At 42.8% G+C, this 15789-nt stretch overlaps 1 protein-coding gene across 7 annotated transcripts in view; it reads left to right on the forward strand.

Annotated features, from left to right (window-relative positions):
* LOC146870081 (TERF1-interacting nuclear factor 2-like) overlaps window positions 1–15789 on the forward strand; it is a 119481-nt gene that overhangs the window by 69400 nt on the left and 34292 nt on the right. For 2 of the 7 annotated variants that reach the window (XM_085627818.1, XM_085627769.1), the window contains exon 6: window positions 93–207. In XM_085627818.1, the coding sequence (XP_085483944.1) occupies window positions 93–207 (115 nt within the window). Of the gene's footprint in view, window positions 1–92; window positions 796–7243; window positions 8973–15789 lie in introns of those variants that run through there. The other 5 variants (XM_085627755.1, XM_085627786.1, XM_085627835.1 and 2 more) reach the window with 5 other exon arrangements.

Genomic DNA, 15789 nt, shown 5'->3' on the forward strand with positions numbered 1-15789 from the left:
GTAGGATGTCCAGTCTGACCATCAGAGACAAAATTCTCAGGTAGTTGCTCACACGGTATCAATGCTGTACCCTTTCTCTCTCCATCTGTCAGCTTCAGGAGTCCATCATGTCCACTGGCTGCTCTCTGCGCTCCAGGAAGAAGGACCTTTGCTCGTCTCTCAGCGTTCTTCAGCACTACTTCTCGGACATGGGGTGGTCACAATGCGGTACATGTCCATTATCGCAGTGAAGTCAAGTGCAGAGATCAGTCAGGGAGACTTCATTTTGCTCAGGTTGTTGGGTTTTTTGGGACGTTTAAGAATTAATTGACTTAATGATTTAGCTTTTATAAAGCCTAGAGGAGGTTGTCTTGTAACAGAGGTTAGACTTATGACGCACTAGATTGTAATTTTATGGCTACCGAAAGGGGCATAACATTCATTGGGCGCTAGTGGAAACTTTTTAAAGACAATCAGAGCTTTTGAATTTAAGGTGAGTTTATGTATGTTTTTAGTAGAGGGAGGCATTATTGAATTTATTTAGTGCAGGATGTAGGATTTCAGGAAAAGCAAGAGGTGGCGGCTTCACGGTGAGCTGGGCTGACTTTTCAGTGCAGGGGTATAACTATTTTTTAAGACTCTGGGGGCATAGGTGAAAGAAGTGTGTTAGGGAAAATATAGGTATGTTAGATTTATGAGATATGGTGAGTTTGCTTGCTTGTGATCTTGTGAAGAAAATTACCCTGAAAATTTAGTTTGAACCTGTTTTCTCCTAATGTTCATGATTAAAATCATTTGCCAAGTTTTTGACAACAACTTGTTTGAGGTTTTCGGGCTTTTGCTGCAAAAGAATACATTGATCTTTGTTTATCTTGGCTTTACTCACCTGTGCACTCTTCCACTAGCAATGTATGTTTTTTTTGTTTTTTCCCTCCTTAGGAAGACATCCAAATTTTCCACGTTCCTCTTTCCCGTTCCCTATTTTTTTACAGATTCGTTTTTCCCCTCAAAACTACCACTCCCACCTTATTTATTTGAAAAAAAACCTCAAGGGATACACACCCATGCTCCCATTCGTCACCCCCTTTGTAAAGTTGTTGTTTTTTCCCCTACCTCATTCTCTACTTTTGTCCCAGGTACCTCATTTGTGAGAAGTGAATTGGGGTATCAACTGACTTATTCAGTCGTACTCCTTTCCCACCACACTAGCATCTACTCACCTCTCCTTACCTTATGTTTGCTCTACTCTTCCATAATCCGCAATTTCTTTTTTTTGTTTTCTTTATGGCCCAGGTAGAAAGAAGCTACCCCCCCTCCCCCCCCCCCCAAAACACTTTTTTATTCTTACTTTTCTTGTACTCCTTTTTTCATTTATATATTTCTGTAGGTTGTACATACTACCAATTCTTATTTTTTGAGGAATTTTTTTTTTTAGTTTGCAGTTTAATTAAAATGTTCTGTTAACTGGAATGCAATTCCTGGTCTGTATGTTTGTATTGTTTGTCTTCGTTCTCTCAGATATTCTTTAATTTGATTTGATAAAAGTTCTCATAGTTTGGGTTCTCATTTATTGTGTTTAAATCAAACCATGAACTATAGATGAGTTTGAGAACAGGGCATGTTTGAGGGCAGTCTATAGAGGCGGTTGGAATTACAGTGAGTGGCATGTTACTGGTGAGGGGAGGTAAGTGCAGTAACAGTATTTTGTGGCGCATCTAGAAGTAGGTTCTTGGGTATGAGCTAGCAGGATTGAGGATACCTTGTGGGTTTTTGGCAAAGTTTAAGGAGCGTTGGATTCATAGCGGGAAGTCTGTTTAGGAGTTATTTAAAGGGACAACATTATAGCTATTTCAATTTGCTCTATTAGTAATTTGTTTTATAATGAGCAGTGCATGCGTAATGCTTTGGGTGCTTCTTTTGTAGAGAGCAGGATGTAGGCTCTTCTAGTCTAGCCTAATGTGGCATTTAATTTGTGGAGAGCAGGCTTAGAGGTGTTTGGAATTAACCTATGATATGTTAACAGTATTGTGCTTAGAAATGAGAATCTGTACAGGTTTTGAGTGGCTTTATATGGAATCAAAGGTCTTTTTTTTATTGGTTTGGTGTACCTTCTCAGATATATGACGTACCTGAATGGTGGATGTAAATGTAAAGGTTTGTATATAACGTAAGGTTTCTGAAAGGAATGAGACATGTGTAAATGTTTGAATGGTGATTTTGTACTTTTGAGGGTGTGGAGTGTCTTGATGGAAGGTTGGGATCTCTTTTCAGAGGTCTGGAACAGTCTCTGATGTAGTGTTGGGCTTTTGGGGACACTTCCGATTTAGCAATACGTGTTTTGCGCAATTGAGTCATAATTTTAAATTTGGATAGGGAGGAACATCTTTTTGTTTTGTTGGACAGCCTCAGGTTTACAAAGGGGGGGGGGGGGGGTGGCATTTAACAGATTTTCAGGTCTGTATTATGTTCTGGAGTGGTCACGTGTAAGCATTTTGGGTGAGACAGTCACACTTGGCACTTGGGGCCTATATGCAAGCCAGTCTCGTTTCATATTAGGGGCTTATGTGAAAGTCTCTGGCCACCTAAGCCTATTACTGTAGCAAGTGTATAAGTTGTGAGAAGACTCTCAAACCTAGAAAATGGTGTATACACATGATGTGGGGTGTTGTTTTCTAGGGATGAGGCTTGTATACCCGTTTTGATCGAAAGTCTCAGAGTTTTGAGCAAGGCATATGTTCAATTTTTGGGAGATAGTGTCACATTCAAAGTTGTAGTGTATTTAGAGATTGTGAGTATAGTGTGAGCTTTAGGAATGAGAGTGTATGTTTTTATGGACAATGATGAACTTTGGGTACATGTATACGATCAGGACTGTATCAATCTTGAATGGAACAAAATACTTTTTTGGGGGAAGTCAGGATTTTAATAGTCTTGGGCTTCGTGGTGATGAGGGCTGCATAGGTTTTGAAGACCGTCTCAGATTAATGAATTAACAAACGAATATATTATATGAAAGAGGGTCCTAGGGATGTGTTTAGAGACCTACACAGTATTAAATCCCCAAGTCAAATTACAATACTCAAAAGAATACTGTGGGTCTAGGGTGCAGAATCAGAACGTACACTGGTAGAACAGAAAAAGAGAAAGTCCGAGGTAACCAAGGCAATTGTGTGGAAACCTGCAATGAGGTTTAAGTTCCCATCACCCACCGAAGGTGGTTAATCATCATTTGGGAACTAAGGACATTCCCAAGAGTACCAACCACTATGATGATTGTGATGGTACCCTGGTTGTCCCAGGCATCCGTGCCAAATTGTTACCAACGGTAGGGTGATGATTGCAGTGCGAAAAGTGTAGTGAAACAAAAATGTGATATTAAAAAGGACTACCAAGACACTATGTAATTTATTCTGGCGCTATCTTGGTGCCAACTTAAAAACAATATAGACAGCATAAACAAATAACGGTCAGATCTTTGGTCTACATGTTTCGGCTTATGGACAAGGAAGTCCAAGCTCTCGTCAGGACCATGTAAACGCTACTGCAAAAACGTGATAGAAATGAGTGAAAAGTAACAAATAGATTGATTCAACGGTTGGTACCTAATACAACCTGATGGGGTCCTGTATGTCACATTGGAACAGTTACAAGCATTGTCTGGTAGTAGAACTCTGAATAGAATCAAAACAAAAAGGTATTTTGATAAAGACACTCAACTTGATCATGTTTCACAACAGTGTACATTACAGATCCAAATGCTATGTGTAGTTTATTATAATACACAAAAATATATTTGTATCAATCCTCATAGATGTATACTGTGACAAGTAGTTGACACACAGATTTTACGTGCACTTACCCGAGTAATTGTGGGTACGCACCTCGCCTCACCTGGCATCCGCTCAGGAATTGAGGCACCGCTCTAGAAGGGGAAATTCCAAAAAACAGATTATGTGGTCCCTGTGGGCCGGGCAAACCTCAAGCCTAAGGGGGCAAGTTGGAATTACCGTAATTGGTGCTCGTGAAGGCAGTGCTAAAACCAAGGCAGAAGGGGTCAGGACACTTAGCTACTCAAAGAGTAAAAAAGTAAAGTAAACAGACTACTTCAAAAATGACTCCAGATATGTGAGAAAATAGACTGTGAATAGCTGAAACACACCATCAAAAGTCCGTTACAAAAGTGTGCCGTAGCAAATACAATACAAAAGGAACTCTAACCAATACACCTACTTATAAAGGGACGTGATGGTCTGTGAGACTGTAACCCGAGGACCAGCCGGTGCGTCGGGGTTTTTCTTATTTTATACCATTTTCCCGATCCTCGACCAGCTTTAAATTATCTGTGACACATTTTTTTTTACATTATCAGGCTTTTCTCGGTTCGCACACATGCGATACTTTCTGTGGTGACACAATCAATACTACATGTCCCAGCAAGCCTTGCACACAATAGATTGGCATTTCGCCTTTTGAACACCTACGTGCTCCGTAGCTATCGATACGGAAGCACGCACATACCGGAATTGAATAAAACAACATCCTCGCAGCCCGCCCGGCACCTCCCCTTCCAGCTCTGGTGTTTGGAGCGGGGTACCGACGGATAGGTAAGCGCTTTTCTTAGCGACCCACTTTTTGATGTGTTATTGGATCGGATACTCTCACTAACTTTTTTTAAGAAAAACCCCGACGCACCGGCTGGTCCTCGGGTTACAGTCTCACAGACCATCACGTCCCTTTATACGTAGGTGTATTGGTTAGAGTTCCTTTTGTATTGTATTTGCTACAGCACACTTTTGTAACGGACTTTTGATGGAGTGTGTTTCAGCTATTCACAGTCTATTTTCTCACATATCTGGAGTCATTTTTGAAGTAGTCTGTTTACTTTACTTTTTTACTCTTTGAGTAGCTAAGTGTCCTGACCCCTTCTGCCTTGGTTTTAGCACTGCCTTCACGAGCACCAATTACGGTAATTCCAACTTGCTCCCTTAGGCTTGAGCTTTGCCCGGCCCACAGGGACCACATAATCTGTTTTTGGGAATTTCCCCTTCTAGAGCGGTGCCTCAATTCCTGAGCGGATGCCAGGTGAGGCGAGGTGCGTACCCACAATTACTCGGGTAAGTGCACGTAAAATCTGTGTGTCAACTACTTGTCACAGTATACATCTATGAGGATTGATACAAATATATTTTTGTGTATTATAATGAACTACACATAGCATTTGGATCTGTAATGTACACTGTTGTGAAACATGATCAAGTTGAGTGTCTTTATCAAAATACCTTTTTGTTTTGATTCTATTCAGAGTTCTACTACCAGACAATGCTTGTAACTGTTCCAATGTGACATACAGGACCCCATCAGGTTGTATTGGGTACCAACCGTTGAATCAATCTATTTGTTACTTTTCACTCCTTGTTTCTATCACGTTTTTGCAGTAGCGTTTACATGGTCCTGACGAGAGCTTGGACTTCCTTGTCCATAAGCCGAAACATGTAGACCAAAGATCTGACAGTTATTTGTTTATGCTGTCTATATTGTTTTTAAGTTGGCACCAAGATAGCGCCAGAATAAATTACATAGTGTCTTGGTAGTCCTTTTTAATATCACATTTTTGTTTCACTACACTTTTCGCACTGCAATCATCACCTTACCGTTGGTAACAATTTGGCACGGATGCCTGGGACAACCAGGGTACCATCACAATCATCATTGTGGTTGGTACTCTTGGGAATGTCCTTAGTTCCCAAATGATGATTAACCACCTTCGGTGGGTGATGGGAACTTAAACCTCATTGGAGGTTTCCACACAATTGCCTTGGTTACCTCGGACTTTCTCTTTTTCTGTTCTACCAGTGTACGTTCTGATTCTGCACCCTAGACCCACAGTATTCTTTTGAGTATTGTTTTCAGATTAATGAATGCCATGCATGTATCTGATTTGGTCAGGTAAGGGTCGCACTGAGGAATTAATTGAGTGTACTGGGTTTGGAGCATAGATTCTGACATAGAAATGAAGCATATTAATAGGTTTTTTGACATCAACTCAGACTTTTGCATTCAAAGTTATATGCAGATTTATCGTGGCTGCCTGACTCTCTGAAGTGGCTGTATACATGCAGGATTTGGTGTGACTTAGTAGTTTTAAGGTAGTTATATCCATTTAGGACAAGGTCAGACTTAGGACTGGAGGCGTAAGCACACGTTTTGGGAATATAAGTCTATATGCAGGCTTCAATTCCAACAAGTTTCAAGTTTATGAATGCAGCTAATGTCGAAGTTTTGGTTGAGAGTGTATGAGTATGTACCGGTTTTGAATTAGGGTGATGGGGTTAGGGATGTTTTGACTATACATGTTTTAAGGACTTATCATTTGAAAATGAGTGCAGATTGTGTGGATTGTTTCAGGAATAAGGAACATGTTCAGGGTTTATGGAGACAGTCTCATCTTTAGTTTTGGGACCTTTGTATATGTTTTTGGGACAGTGCTAGATCTGTGAGGAACTGCTAAGAGGGCATAGAGGACTGCATCATGTGTGTAAGAGGTTTGAGGAACAGACTTGCATTAAAACCAAGAGTGCCCTTAAAAAAATCTGATGCGCAACTAAGAACTGGGGCTGTTTCAGACTGGGAAATGACGAGTACATGTTCAAGACACTATTTGCTCTAACAAACCAGGGTGGAGGGGGGGTGCACTCACATTAGTGATAAACCTTCTTAGACAGTGCCATAGGAGTATGTGCCTGTTTTAGGAACTTTTAAGAATGAGAGCTTTTTAAAAGCTATGAGAGGGGGTATAATATTTAGGAATACGATGTGTGCAGATATTGTGCATACGTTTATGTTCATATTTGTTTTTGCGATTTCTACTTTACTCTGAAAGGATTCAAGCATTTACAGACTTTGAGATAATTTGTGTACATATGTTTTTGACAATGTCACGAGAAATGGTGCGATGTTACAGGGTATTTGGGGAATGTTCTCAGTCTTAGGATTGCATGTTTAGTTAAACGTTTTGAAGGTTCATAAACGCGTGTTATTTTTTTTCAGATTTAGAAATTGATCATTTGTGCTGGTTTAGAGTGGTCCTTAACTTCGTTGTAGGGCATTGGTACAGATTTGCATGTTCTCAGACTTGGGCATAGGTTTTGGTGAACGGTATGTGTAGCTTTGAAGTTAGGGTAGCAAGAAAAAACAATTCTACAGTATTGTCTGATCTGTAATCGGGGTGACAGGGTTATAGGGTCCAATGTTTATCCTTTTGTAGATCAGGGATCACTAAGAATGGAGATGGAATCACCCTCAGCATCAGAGACCCCACCGAAAAGGCCACGCCGGTCAGGCCCTCAGCATTTGGATTCCAGCTTGGCTGCTGCATCAAAGACGTCGGGAAAATATTTTGTCCCCAAGGTGGAAGGAACGAGGTAGAGATGTTGGGCTACCACTCCAAGAGAATGCAGCACAACAAATACACCACAATGGATGAGAATGTCCTGAAGTGTGCCTTTGAAATGTTACCACCTAGCATGCATAGTCCGATGGGTTCTTGTTCTCCAGTAAAATTATCACATTTTACCGATCAAAGATTGTCTACCCCAAGAAAGATCTCACAAGTTCACAAAGTCAAGCCTAACCCAGCAGCATTCTCATGCAATCCAGGGAGAGACTCTCCTAAACAGCAAAAACTTGAACCTTCCCCAAATAAACATGTGAAGATATTTTCTGCCTCCAAGAGTGCCTCTCTCCATCTACTACCCTTTAATAGTAATATTGTGACTATGGACTAGAAGGTCTCTCTATAAAAGCTACCTTCTCATAACTCTCAGAAGACTGTCTTGCTTAGCCATGTTGCCTCTGAAACCAAACCTGTTGCTCTATCCCCAGTAGATTCGAATGGTAAGGCTCTAACTATGGATTTAAGGGTATCTCTAGTGAGGCTCTCAATTACAGACTTTCAGAAGAATGCCCCACAGAACCTTTCTGAAATAAACACAGGTCCTCAGACCCAAGAGTGCCCCACAAAGAAGACTGTATCTCCGATTCCAACCGATTCCCAAGTCAACACTGTTTATCCAAGTCCAGCGAGCCCTCTGCTGGAGTCACACTCAAACCCTCTGCACTTCTCTAATGGTGCCCTTCGTAAGCACTGATGGTTGTAAAGAGAAGACTGACTGTATGGCAATTGAGGGAGTCTCAAACCTGTGGGGCATGCATGAGAGAAATGGTTGTTTAACTGCAGGGATCACAAAAGGGCATGAAAAAGAGGAAGCTACAAAGGTCGTGACCCCTGGAATCGATACTAGGCAGTATCTATTTCCCTTTGATCAGCAGTGTACTCCGGTACTGTGTTCTGGCAATATTATCCCAGTTATTGCTAGTGTAGGAGAGGGAGCTATCCAGTCCATAGTTCGCGTTCGACCTGCCCTACCATCCCCTATGCTTAAGCGCAGGCGTCTGTTCAGGCCCGAGGAGGTTGCTGACTTGATTTTGGAGGAGCCAGTGATGATGGGTTCGAGAGAAGAAAAACCATTGGTGAGCAACACAAAATGTAACAATGAGCATGCTGTCAAACTCGGCCTTCAGGATATCCACCAAGTGACTGACCCCTATATTGTGCAATCAGGAGTTCTCTATCATGACTGCAAGGAGGGCAATGGAATGTGGAGTTCCTCCACAAAAAGCAGTGACAGTCCATATCCAGTAGGGTCTCGGAAACGTGCTCAGAGCCCTGAATCCTTGAAGTTCCCCATGCGGCAATTATCACCTGTAAGCAAAAGAGACAGCAGTAAAGTGCTTTCCTTGGAGATGAAGAACTGTCCCCTAGACTCAGCCGTGAGCATTGGTTCTGTGCCAGAGCAGGATAATGTAAGCCTGGCTGAGCCTGGTGCAGTGGAGTCCAGTGAGCTTGGAGCAACAGAAACAAGCTGCTTGGAGAGCGACAGTGACTTCCTTGTGGCGAGCAGAACAAGGACGGATCCTGCAGCAGAACAAGAAGAGTAAGTTTGGTGGGGGAATGGGTTAAAATTTCTCTACAGACCTATTTAGCCAGTATGGTTCCTGGGAAATAATTTTTTTATTGGACTGAATGGTTGTTTTGGTTATGGGAATTGATTGGCTCGGAAGTTGGTGGGAGGCGCGAGGTTGGAGTCGTGCAAAACAACTGATTGAAAAGATAATTCTTGGGGAGTAAAAAACATTCTGGGAAAATTACGTTCTCATTCAGCGGAATCTCTATTAAAATCATGAGCGATACATTGTCTTGCCTATGTGGGATTTCGGAGCACCTTATCACAGAAAAAATCATTTGCGTTTGTTAGAAAAGCCATACTTCCTTAATTTAAAACTATTTGGCAGCCTATTAATAGGATACATTAGCCTATTCTATATATTTTCTTTAAAATCAGTTACCTGTTTATAAGTTAGAAATGTCGCTAGAAGAACAGGTGAGAAGAATTAAAAACAAATCCTTTTCACAAACTATATTTAAAGGAAATTATAGGACAATGGAGCCATACAGACGGCAATCACTGAAGGTGGGAGAACTGGCACTGCAGATTTAAGGAATCCAAATCTATGACTATCCCATTATGCTCTCTAAGAGGCTGTTGCTCCAGTTCTTATGTCTGGCTCCTGGTGGCAGGATCCTTGAACTCAGAGTTTGGCCTTTTTTGGCAATTTTCGACTAGAAATAGTTTTAAATCTTGTTTAAAAACACCTTACTCTTCTTCATTTGAAATAGGTTTTTGTAATTTCCTGACAGGAATTATTTTTCTTCTTTAAAAAAATATGAAGTGCTCCTCATGTGGCAGAAAAAGACACAGATTCTCGTGTCTGTGTATTATTTACCTTCCGGGTACCCATTGCCCTTAAAAATGCTACCACTGCTGTAAACTTTCTGCATGACAAAAAGAGAGAAAATCCAGCTTCATGCACTTCAGAAGTCCTCTGAGGACGATCTGGAAGGTCAGGCGATTGTAGAGTAAGAGGGCCTGCTACCAGTGCTCCAATTTTTATCTCTGGAAACTCCCCATGAGGGAGATCCAAAACGAGACCTCTTAGTAGAAAACATTGCCGTTCTGCTCGACATCAAGATCTATGACATTGAAACAAGATACGTTTGCTACTTTTTTACTGTTGAGGGCAGGTTTGTGGGTTCACAAGCTGAAATCATGAAGACTTCAAATTGAGTATACACATAAATGCTTCTCTACTAGACTCATGCCAGTGATTGAAGTAGAGATCCTGCACCTTCAAGATCCCAATTGCCCTCTCAGTCCACTGCACCAATAGAGACTTTTCCATCAAGACCCACTTCGCTGGTCATTTCAGTAATCCCACCATCAAAACTTCTTGCTACGCCGGACACAGGCTCAACAAAGGATATCCCATTTTTTCAGGTAATGTATTGTTTGGCTCCCATGAGGATGAAGGAATGGCCCGCATAAAGGCTAAGATGGAAACATTAAATGTCATAGGGCTAGAGAAAAGACTAGAGGAAATATACTTACAAACCCTATGATCGCTGTAATTTCCATAAGCGGGTTCAGGGTCTCAAATGCAGCAGACCGTCAAATCAATAACAAAGGTGTCAATCCGAGGGAAAAGTTAGACATCAAAGATTGGTAGCAGCAGAAAATGTCCCACAGGAGGCAGTCTGTGACTCCATGCTTCACCTCTTCTGTTACCCACTCCAGTGGTGGGAGGAAGTATTTTCAACTACCTAAAAAAGTGGAAGGAAATCTAGAGACAGGTGGGTGTGGAATACTGTTTAAAATGGGTGTTGTCTCTGGTTAAAAAACGCCTCCGAAAGTACCTCTAAAAAAGGTTACACCAACACTGCCAGGGCAGACTTTAGCAGGAGTTCAACAATCGTCTTGTAAAGCAGGCCATAGGAAGGGGTCCACCTCAACTGAAATGATTGGAAATGTATTCCTCCTCCTTTCTGGTGAAGAAGAAAGGATCCAAAAACAAGTTCACACCACTTCTGGATCTCACAACAGCAAACAAATAGATATGGAAAGAGAAGTTCAAGATGCTAGCAATACAACAAATCTCCACACAGCTCCATTGAAGACACAGTCTAAGTGTCATAGACCTTCAGGATGCTTATTTCCACACATCTTCAGGATGCTTACTTTCACATTCCTATTGCAAATAAATGTCAGAAGGACCTTTGATTCATTGAAGAGAACGAACATTAACAGAGCAAGGTTCTTCCACTCGGCATGAAGTCAAAAGCAAGAACTTTTTTTAAGTGCTTGGCGGTTGTGGCGTTGCATCCCAGAAGATAGAAAATGTTTGTATCTCTGTATCTAGATGACTTGTTGATAAAAGCCTTAACCTAGAAACAAACTCTTACATATTTCTAGCTGGCAGTCTCTACTATGAGTTGATTGGGGTTACTTGTCAATTACAAAAAAAATCAACCACAGTGCAGTCCAGACACTGCCTGGGAAAAGTTTTGGACGTACTACGTACAAAAAGGGTATCCTTCGGAGTAGGAGTGTCACACTTTTATGAAAACAGTCCACCTGACTGTGAGACAAATTTAATCTCTTCCAGGTTTAATGGAATCCTGCATATTGCTCATTCCACATGCCCTCTTCATGAGACTGTTGCAGCACTACCTGGAGGATCAGTGTCTCAATACTCAGCCGGATAGGCGGACAGATTCACTTTTTCCTCATGCGGTGCTGTCTCTATAATGATGGTGGTGACTGCAGAATTTCATTTGTGTTGGGCACTCATCAGGAGGTCCCAATTTATATGATTGTGACTGTTGCTTCTCTGACCAGCTAAGATGCACACAAGGTCCATCTTTGGATTCAAAGGAGATGGTATTCCAAGGAAATGTCCTATTATGTCAATTTCCTGTAAGTAAGAGCTATACACCTAACCCTGAAGGCATTTCAGCCAGTCTCAACAAAAACTTCCATCTTGAATAAAGGGACTTTTTAAACAACTAACCACTACTTGAACAAGCAGGTGTAGTGGCATGTGGGAAGAAATCCTGATTCAAGTCACAGCAAGTGCACTTGATTTGAATGTGGGCTCATTGTTTGTCAGCTATGGTCTCTTAAACACAGGACTGGCTACTAGGAGTAGTCCATCAGCAGATGAATTGTCTCTAGCATTTGATTATGCTATGGGAAAGCCAGTTACACTTTGACTTGTAAACCAAAAGCTCATTCAACTAAAATTAAAAGTGCTTTTTACTGCTTTATTCAGGATTATTTAAATTGCACAGATTTGTAAAACAGCTACCGAAGATCAGCAAACGTTTACGAAATGTTACTATCTTGAGTCTGCCTTTAGAGCAGATGCCCAAATTAGGCTTGCTAATTTATTACCTACTCTGCATAGTGCACTATTTTCCTTTTTCCCCTTCTACCGCAATCAGTGGTGATGGACTAGCTCTTCTAGCCTATGCTTATGATTATTAATGGGGATTGTCGAGGAATAGTTACTTACCTGTACTCCTAGTTCTTTGTAAGAGAAATCCCCATTGAAATCATAAGTAACCCACCCACATCCACAGTGGAAGGAATAAAAGAAGCCGATTGCTCACTTAGCAGGACTCCTTGGTCTGCCTTGTTAAAAAGAAAAGCACACCTAAGAAAGCATTCATTAAACCTGCAGTGTCAGTTTTACTCTATTACATGGCAGCAGCCTATATGGCTACATAGTCCTATGGTTTCCCTTTATTTCCTTTAAAAAAAAAAACAAAAAAAAGTTTGTAAATGTTTTTATTCTTTGTCACCTTTTCCCAACTTTTTTTTTCCAAAGATATGTTTGAGTTTTTTTACATCTTACAATCTGAGATAGTACCATCACATCATCCCTCGCAGGGGAACAGAAAGCTTCAGTGGGACTATAACAGCTGCACAGGGTGCCTTGCTCAATATAAACCAGCTCCTTTCCTTATCGAGTGGCCCGAGTGGCGGAAACAGTTTCTAATCGTAATGGAGCTTGACATGAGTCCTTTCTGGGACAAGATGCGAGCAGGCGGTTCCACAGAAAGCTCAACTTCCTTCTTCAATGGTAGCTTCCCCAAGCCGTCCAATTGGAGTGCGTTACATGAAATGAACATAAATCATGTACCAACTTATCCCAGACGTGAGATAACGGTAATAAAGGACAAAAAACCCTCCCCCCACCCTACCCGTGGTGGCGACAACACTCATACTATATAGGAGTCATATGACCCCGGGACTCCAATCAAAATTGAAAGAGATGAAGGGCTCTTAAGGTGGAAGGACACACAGCCGATGGGAGGCTTCTTGAAAGGAAGGAGACTAGGGGTCCCCATTTAAATTCAAAGTTCTTATAGTTATCCCTGAAAATGTCAGCCATACGCTCTAGGCTCAGCAGTTTCCATAGGCGAGAGTGCCATAGGGAAATAGACAGAGCCTCCCTCCTCTTCCAGGCAGCTGCCAAAGTAATCTTAGCCACCCCAATGCAAAGCCACATGATCATTTTATCAGCTCGAGTCTGGTGCTCTAGAGAAGAGTCACGCAGCCAGCAAAAGGACACTCGCCATGGTAGTGAGGACGGGATAACCCAGCATGTCTTTTATGTGTGCCCGAATTTCTTCCCAGAAGGGGCGGATAGTCGGGCAATCTCACCATATGTGTTGGAAATCCCCAAGTAATCCGCACCCTCTCCAACATCTATCGGAGGTGGTGGGGAAAATCTGCCGAAGTTTGGATGGATGCAGGTACCAGTCCATCATGGTCTTCAGGTGCGCTTCCCTGAGTTCCGTGGAGTGGTTGAATCGCGCAATATCAGTCCATAAGTGTGTCCATTCCTCGTCAGAAATAGGACGATGAATCAAGTCTTGCCACATGGACATATATCGGGGCGTGGGGATAAGGTGGTTTTAAGCAGGAAGCTATATATAAACAAAATCACTCCTTTCATAGAAGTAGTCTTGGTGAGGAAGGTCTCAAATTTTGTAAGAGGCCGGGTGGCTGCCTCCCGTACCTGGGGAGTAAGGGTCCAATGCATCAATTGAGTATAATGGTATCTTTCTGTGTTCTCTTGTTCATAGTCCCGTTTACAGTTATCGAAAGTGAGAGGGTCGAAGTTATGGAACAAGTGTGTCAGAGCTAAGCAACCTCCCTTTCTCCAGGTATCAAAGGGTCCCTCATGCGGGGCCAGGGGAAATGCTGGGTTGAAGTGGATCGGAGTAAATGGGGAGGGGAACGAAGTCCACCTATCGTCTCCCGCAACTGAGTCCCATACTCTGAGGGTGGTGCGTCTGGGAGTACTAATGTAGGTATTCTGTGGTCTGTCCTTTCGAGGGCGCCACACCAAGTCCCAAATAGTCCTCCCCGTCACACTACGATCCATATGTAGCCAATGTTTCTCGGATGCCTGTTGTGACCATTCAACCAAGACTCTCAGCTTCGCCGCTTTGTAGTATAAGAGAATATCCAGGATTCCAACTCTCCCATCTGTGCGAGAGCGGCGCAGAAGAGAGTAAGAAAAGCGAGCACGTCCCCCCTGCCAGCTAAAGCGTAGGATCATGGTCTTCACTCTTTGAAAGAAATCACCCTCCAATTCAATAGGTAAGGCCTGAAATAAATAGAGGAGCTTGGTCAAGAGCGTCATTTTCACGGCGTGGATGCGGCCTAACCGGAAGGAAGGAGGAGGATTGTATCCCGTTGACCACCACCCTAGAGCTGGGGTGACAGTAGTTATTTTCCCAACTTTTTAAAAGGTTATTGATTTTAAGGAAAATCGGTGCCTTAAATGGACCATTACTGAGTACCTGCTCTTTATTTTGAGAGGGAGAGTACCTGCACCTTCTCAAGAGAGACGTGTTTTGCAGCGTGAATCTTTCTGGATTCACTATGCTGTGCATTATTCCGCGGTCTGGTGGTTGGGTCCGGAATCATAGTCTTTATTTTTTTTATTTTTTTTGTAGCCCAGGTGTGCATCGACGTCCCACCATTTGGTGTACTTCTCGTGACGTCGGCATGCTTCCTGCGGAAGTCCCACCTTGGGGCGCCATCTTCAGATTCTTTTTTCCGCCGTTGGGTCTGGATCGTCACAGAGAAGCTCCAGAGTTTTTGAACGAAGAAAGAAGAAGAGCACGAGTTTCATCGAAGGAAAATTAAAGGAGACTACAGCCAGGAAGAGCATCAAGCCGGGACGACGAAGAAGGAGGAAAAACTCGAGATCTTCGACGTCCAACGGAAAATGCGCACTCAGGGACACTGAGCGCAGGAATGGACAAAACACCTTTTAAATTCTGCCGTAACTGCCACCACAAATACGCGCAGAAGGACCAACATCCGGTCTGCAACATTTGCCTGCCAGTCGACCACGAGAGCAAAGACTTCAACGCCTGCTCCGCCTTCACACCGAAGACACTCAGGGTGAGAGAGAGGCAGCGGAGATCCAACTACAACATAGAAGGCAAGGGTAAGGCCCCGTCTCTGTACGACCTGGGCCTCTCCACCGACGATGAAGACAACATCGCCGAGGGACCTGATGACTTCACGGTCGCAGAGACCGATAAGAATACGTCTGACAAGGTTGGAGAGACGTCGAGCACAAAAACCCCGAAAGGGCCCCGAAAAACAGAGACTGACTCTCGAGAACCGGAGTCTAAGTCCTTGAAGGGAACACCGGCGCCGAAAATTTCGACGACCGCGAGTGGACCCAAGGACGAAAGGCCCAGCGGATCCTTCGAGAAGGACTCCCAGGTGCCGAAGGCCGCCGAAAAACAAAGTTCGTCGAAACAGGCCCACGAGGTTGGGCGTTCGACGACGAAGGACAAGGTTGCGTCGACGCAAGCTCCGTCGA

This window comes from Triturus cristatus, chromosome 1_1, assembly GCF_964204655.1.
Source record: "Triturus cristatus chromosome 1_1, aTriCri1.1, whole genome shotgun sequence".
Classification (NCBI taxonomy): Eukaryota; Metazoa; Chordata; class Amphibia; order Caudata; family Salamandridae; genus Triturus; species Triturus cristatus.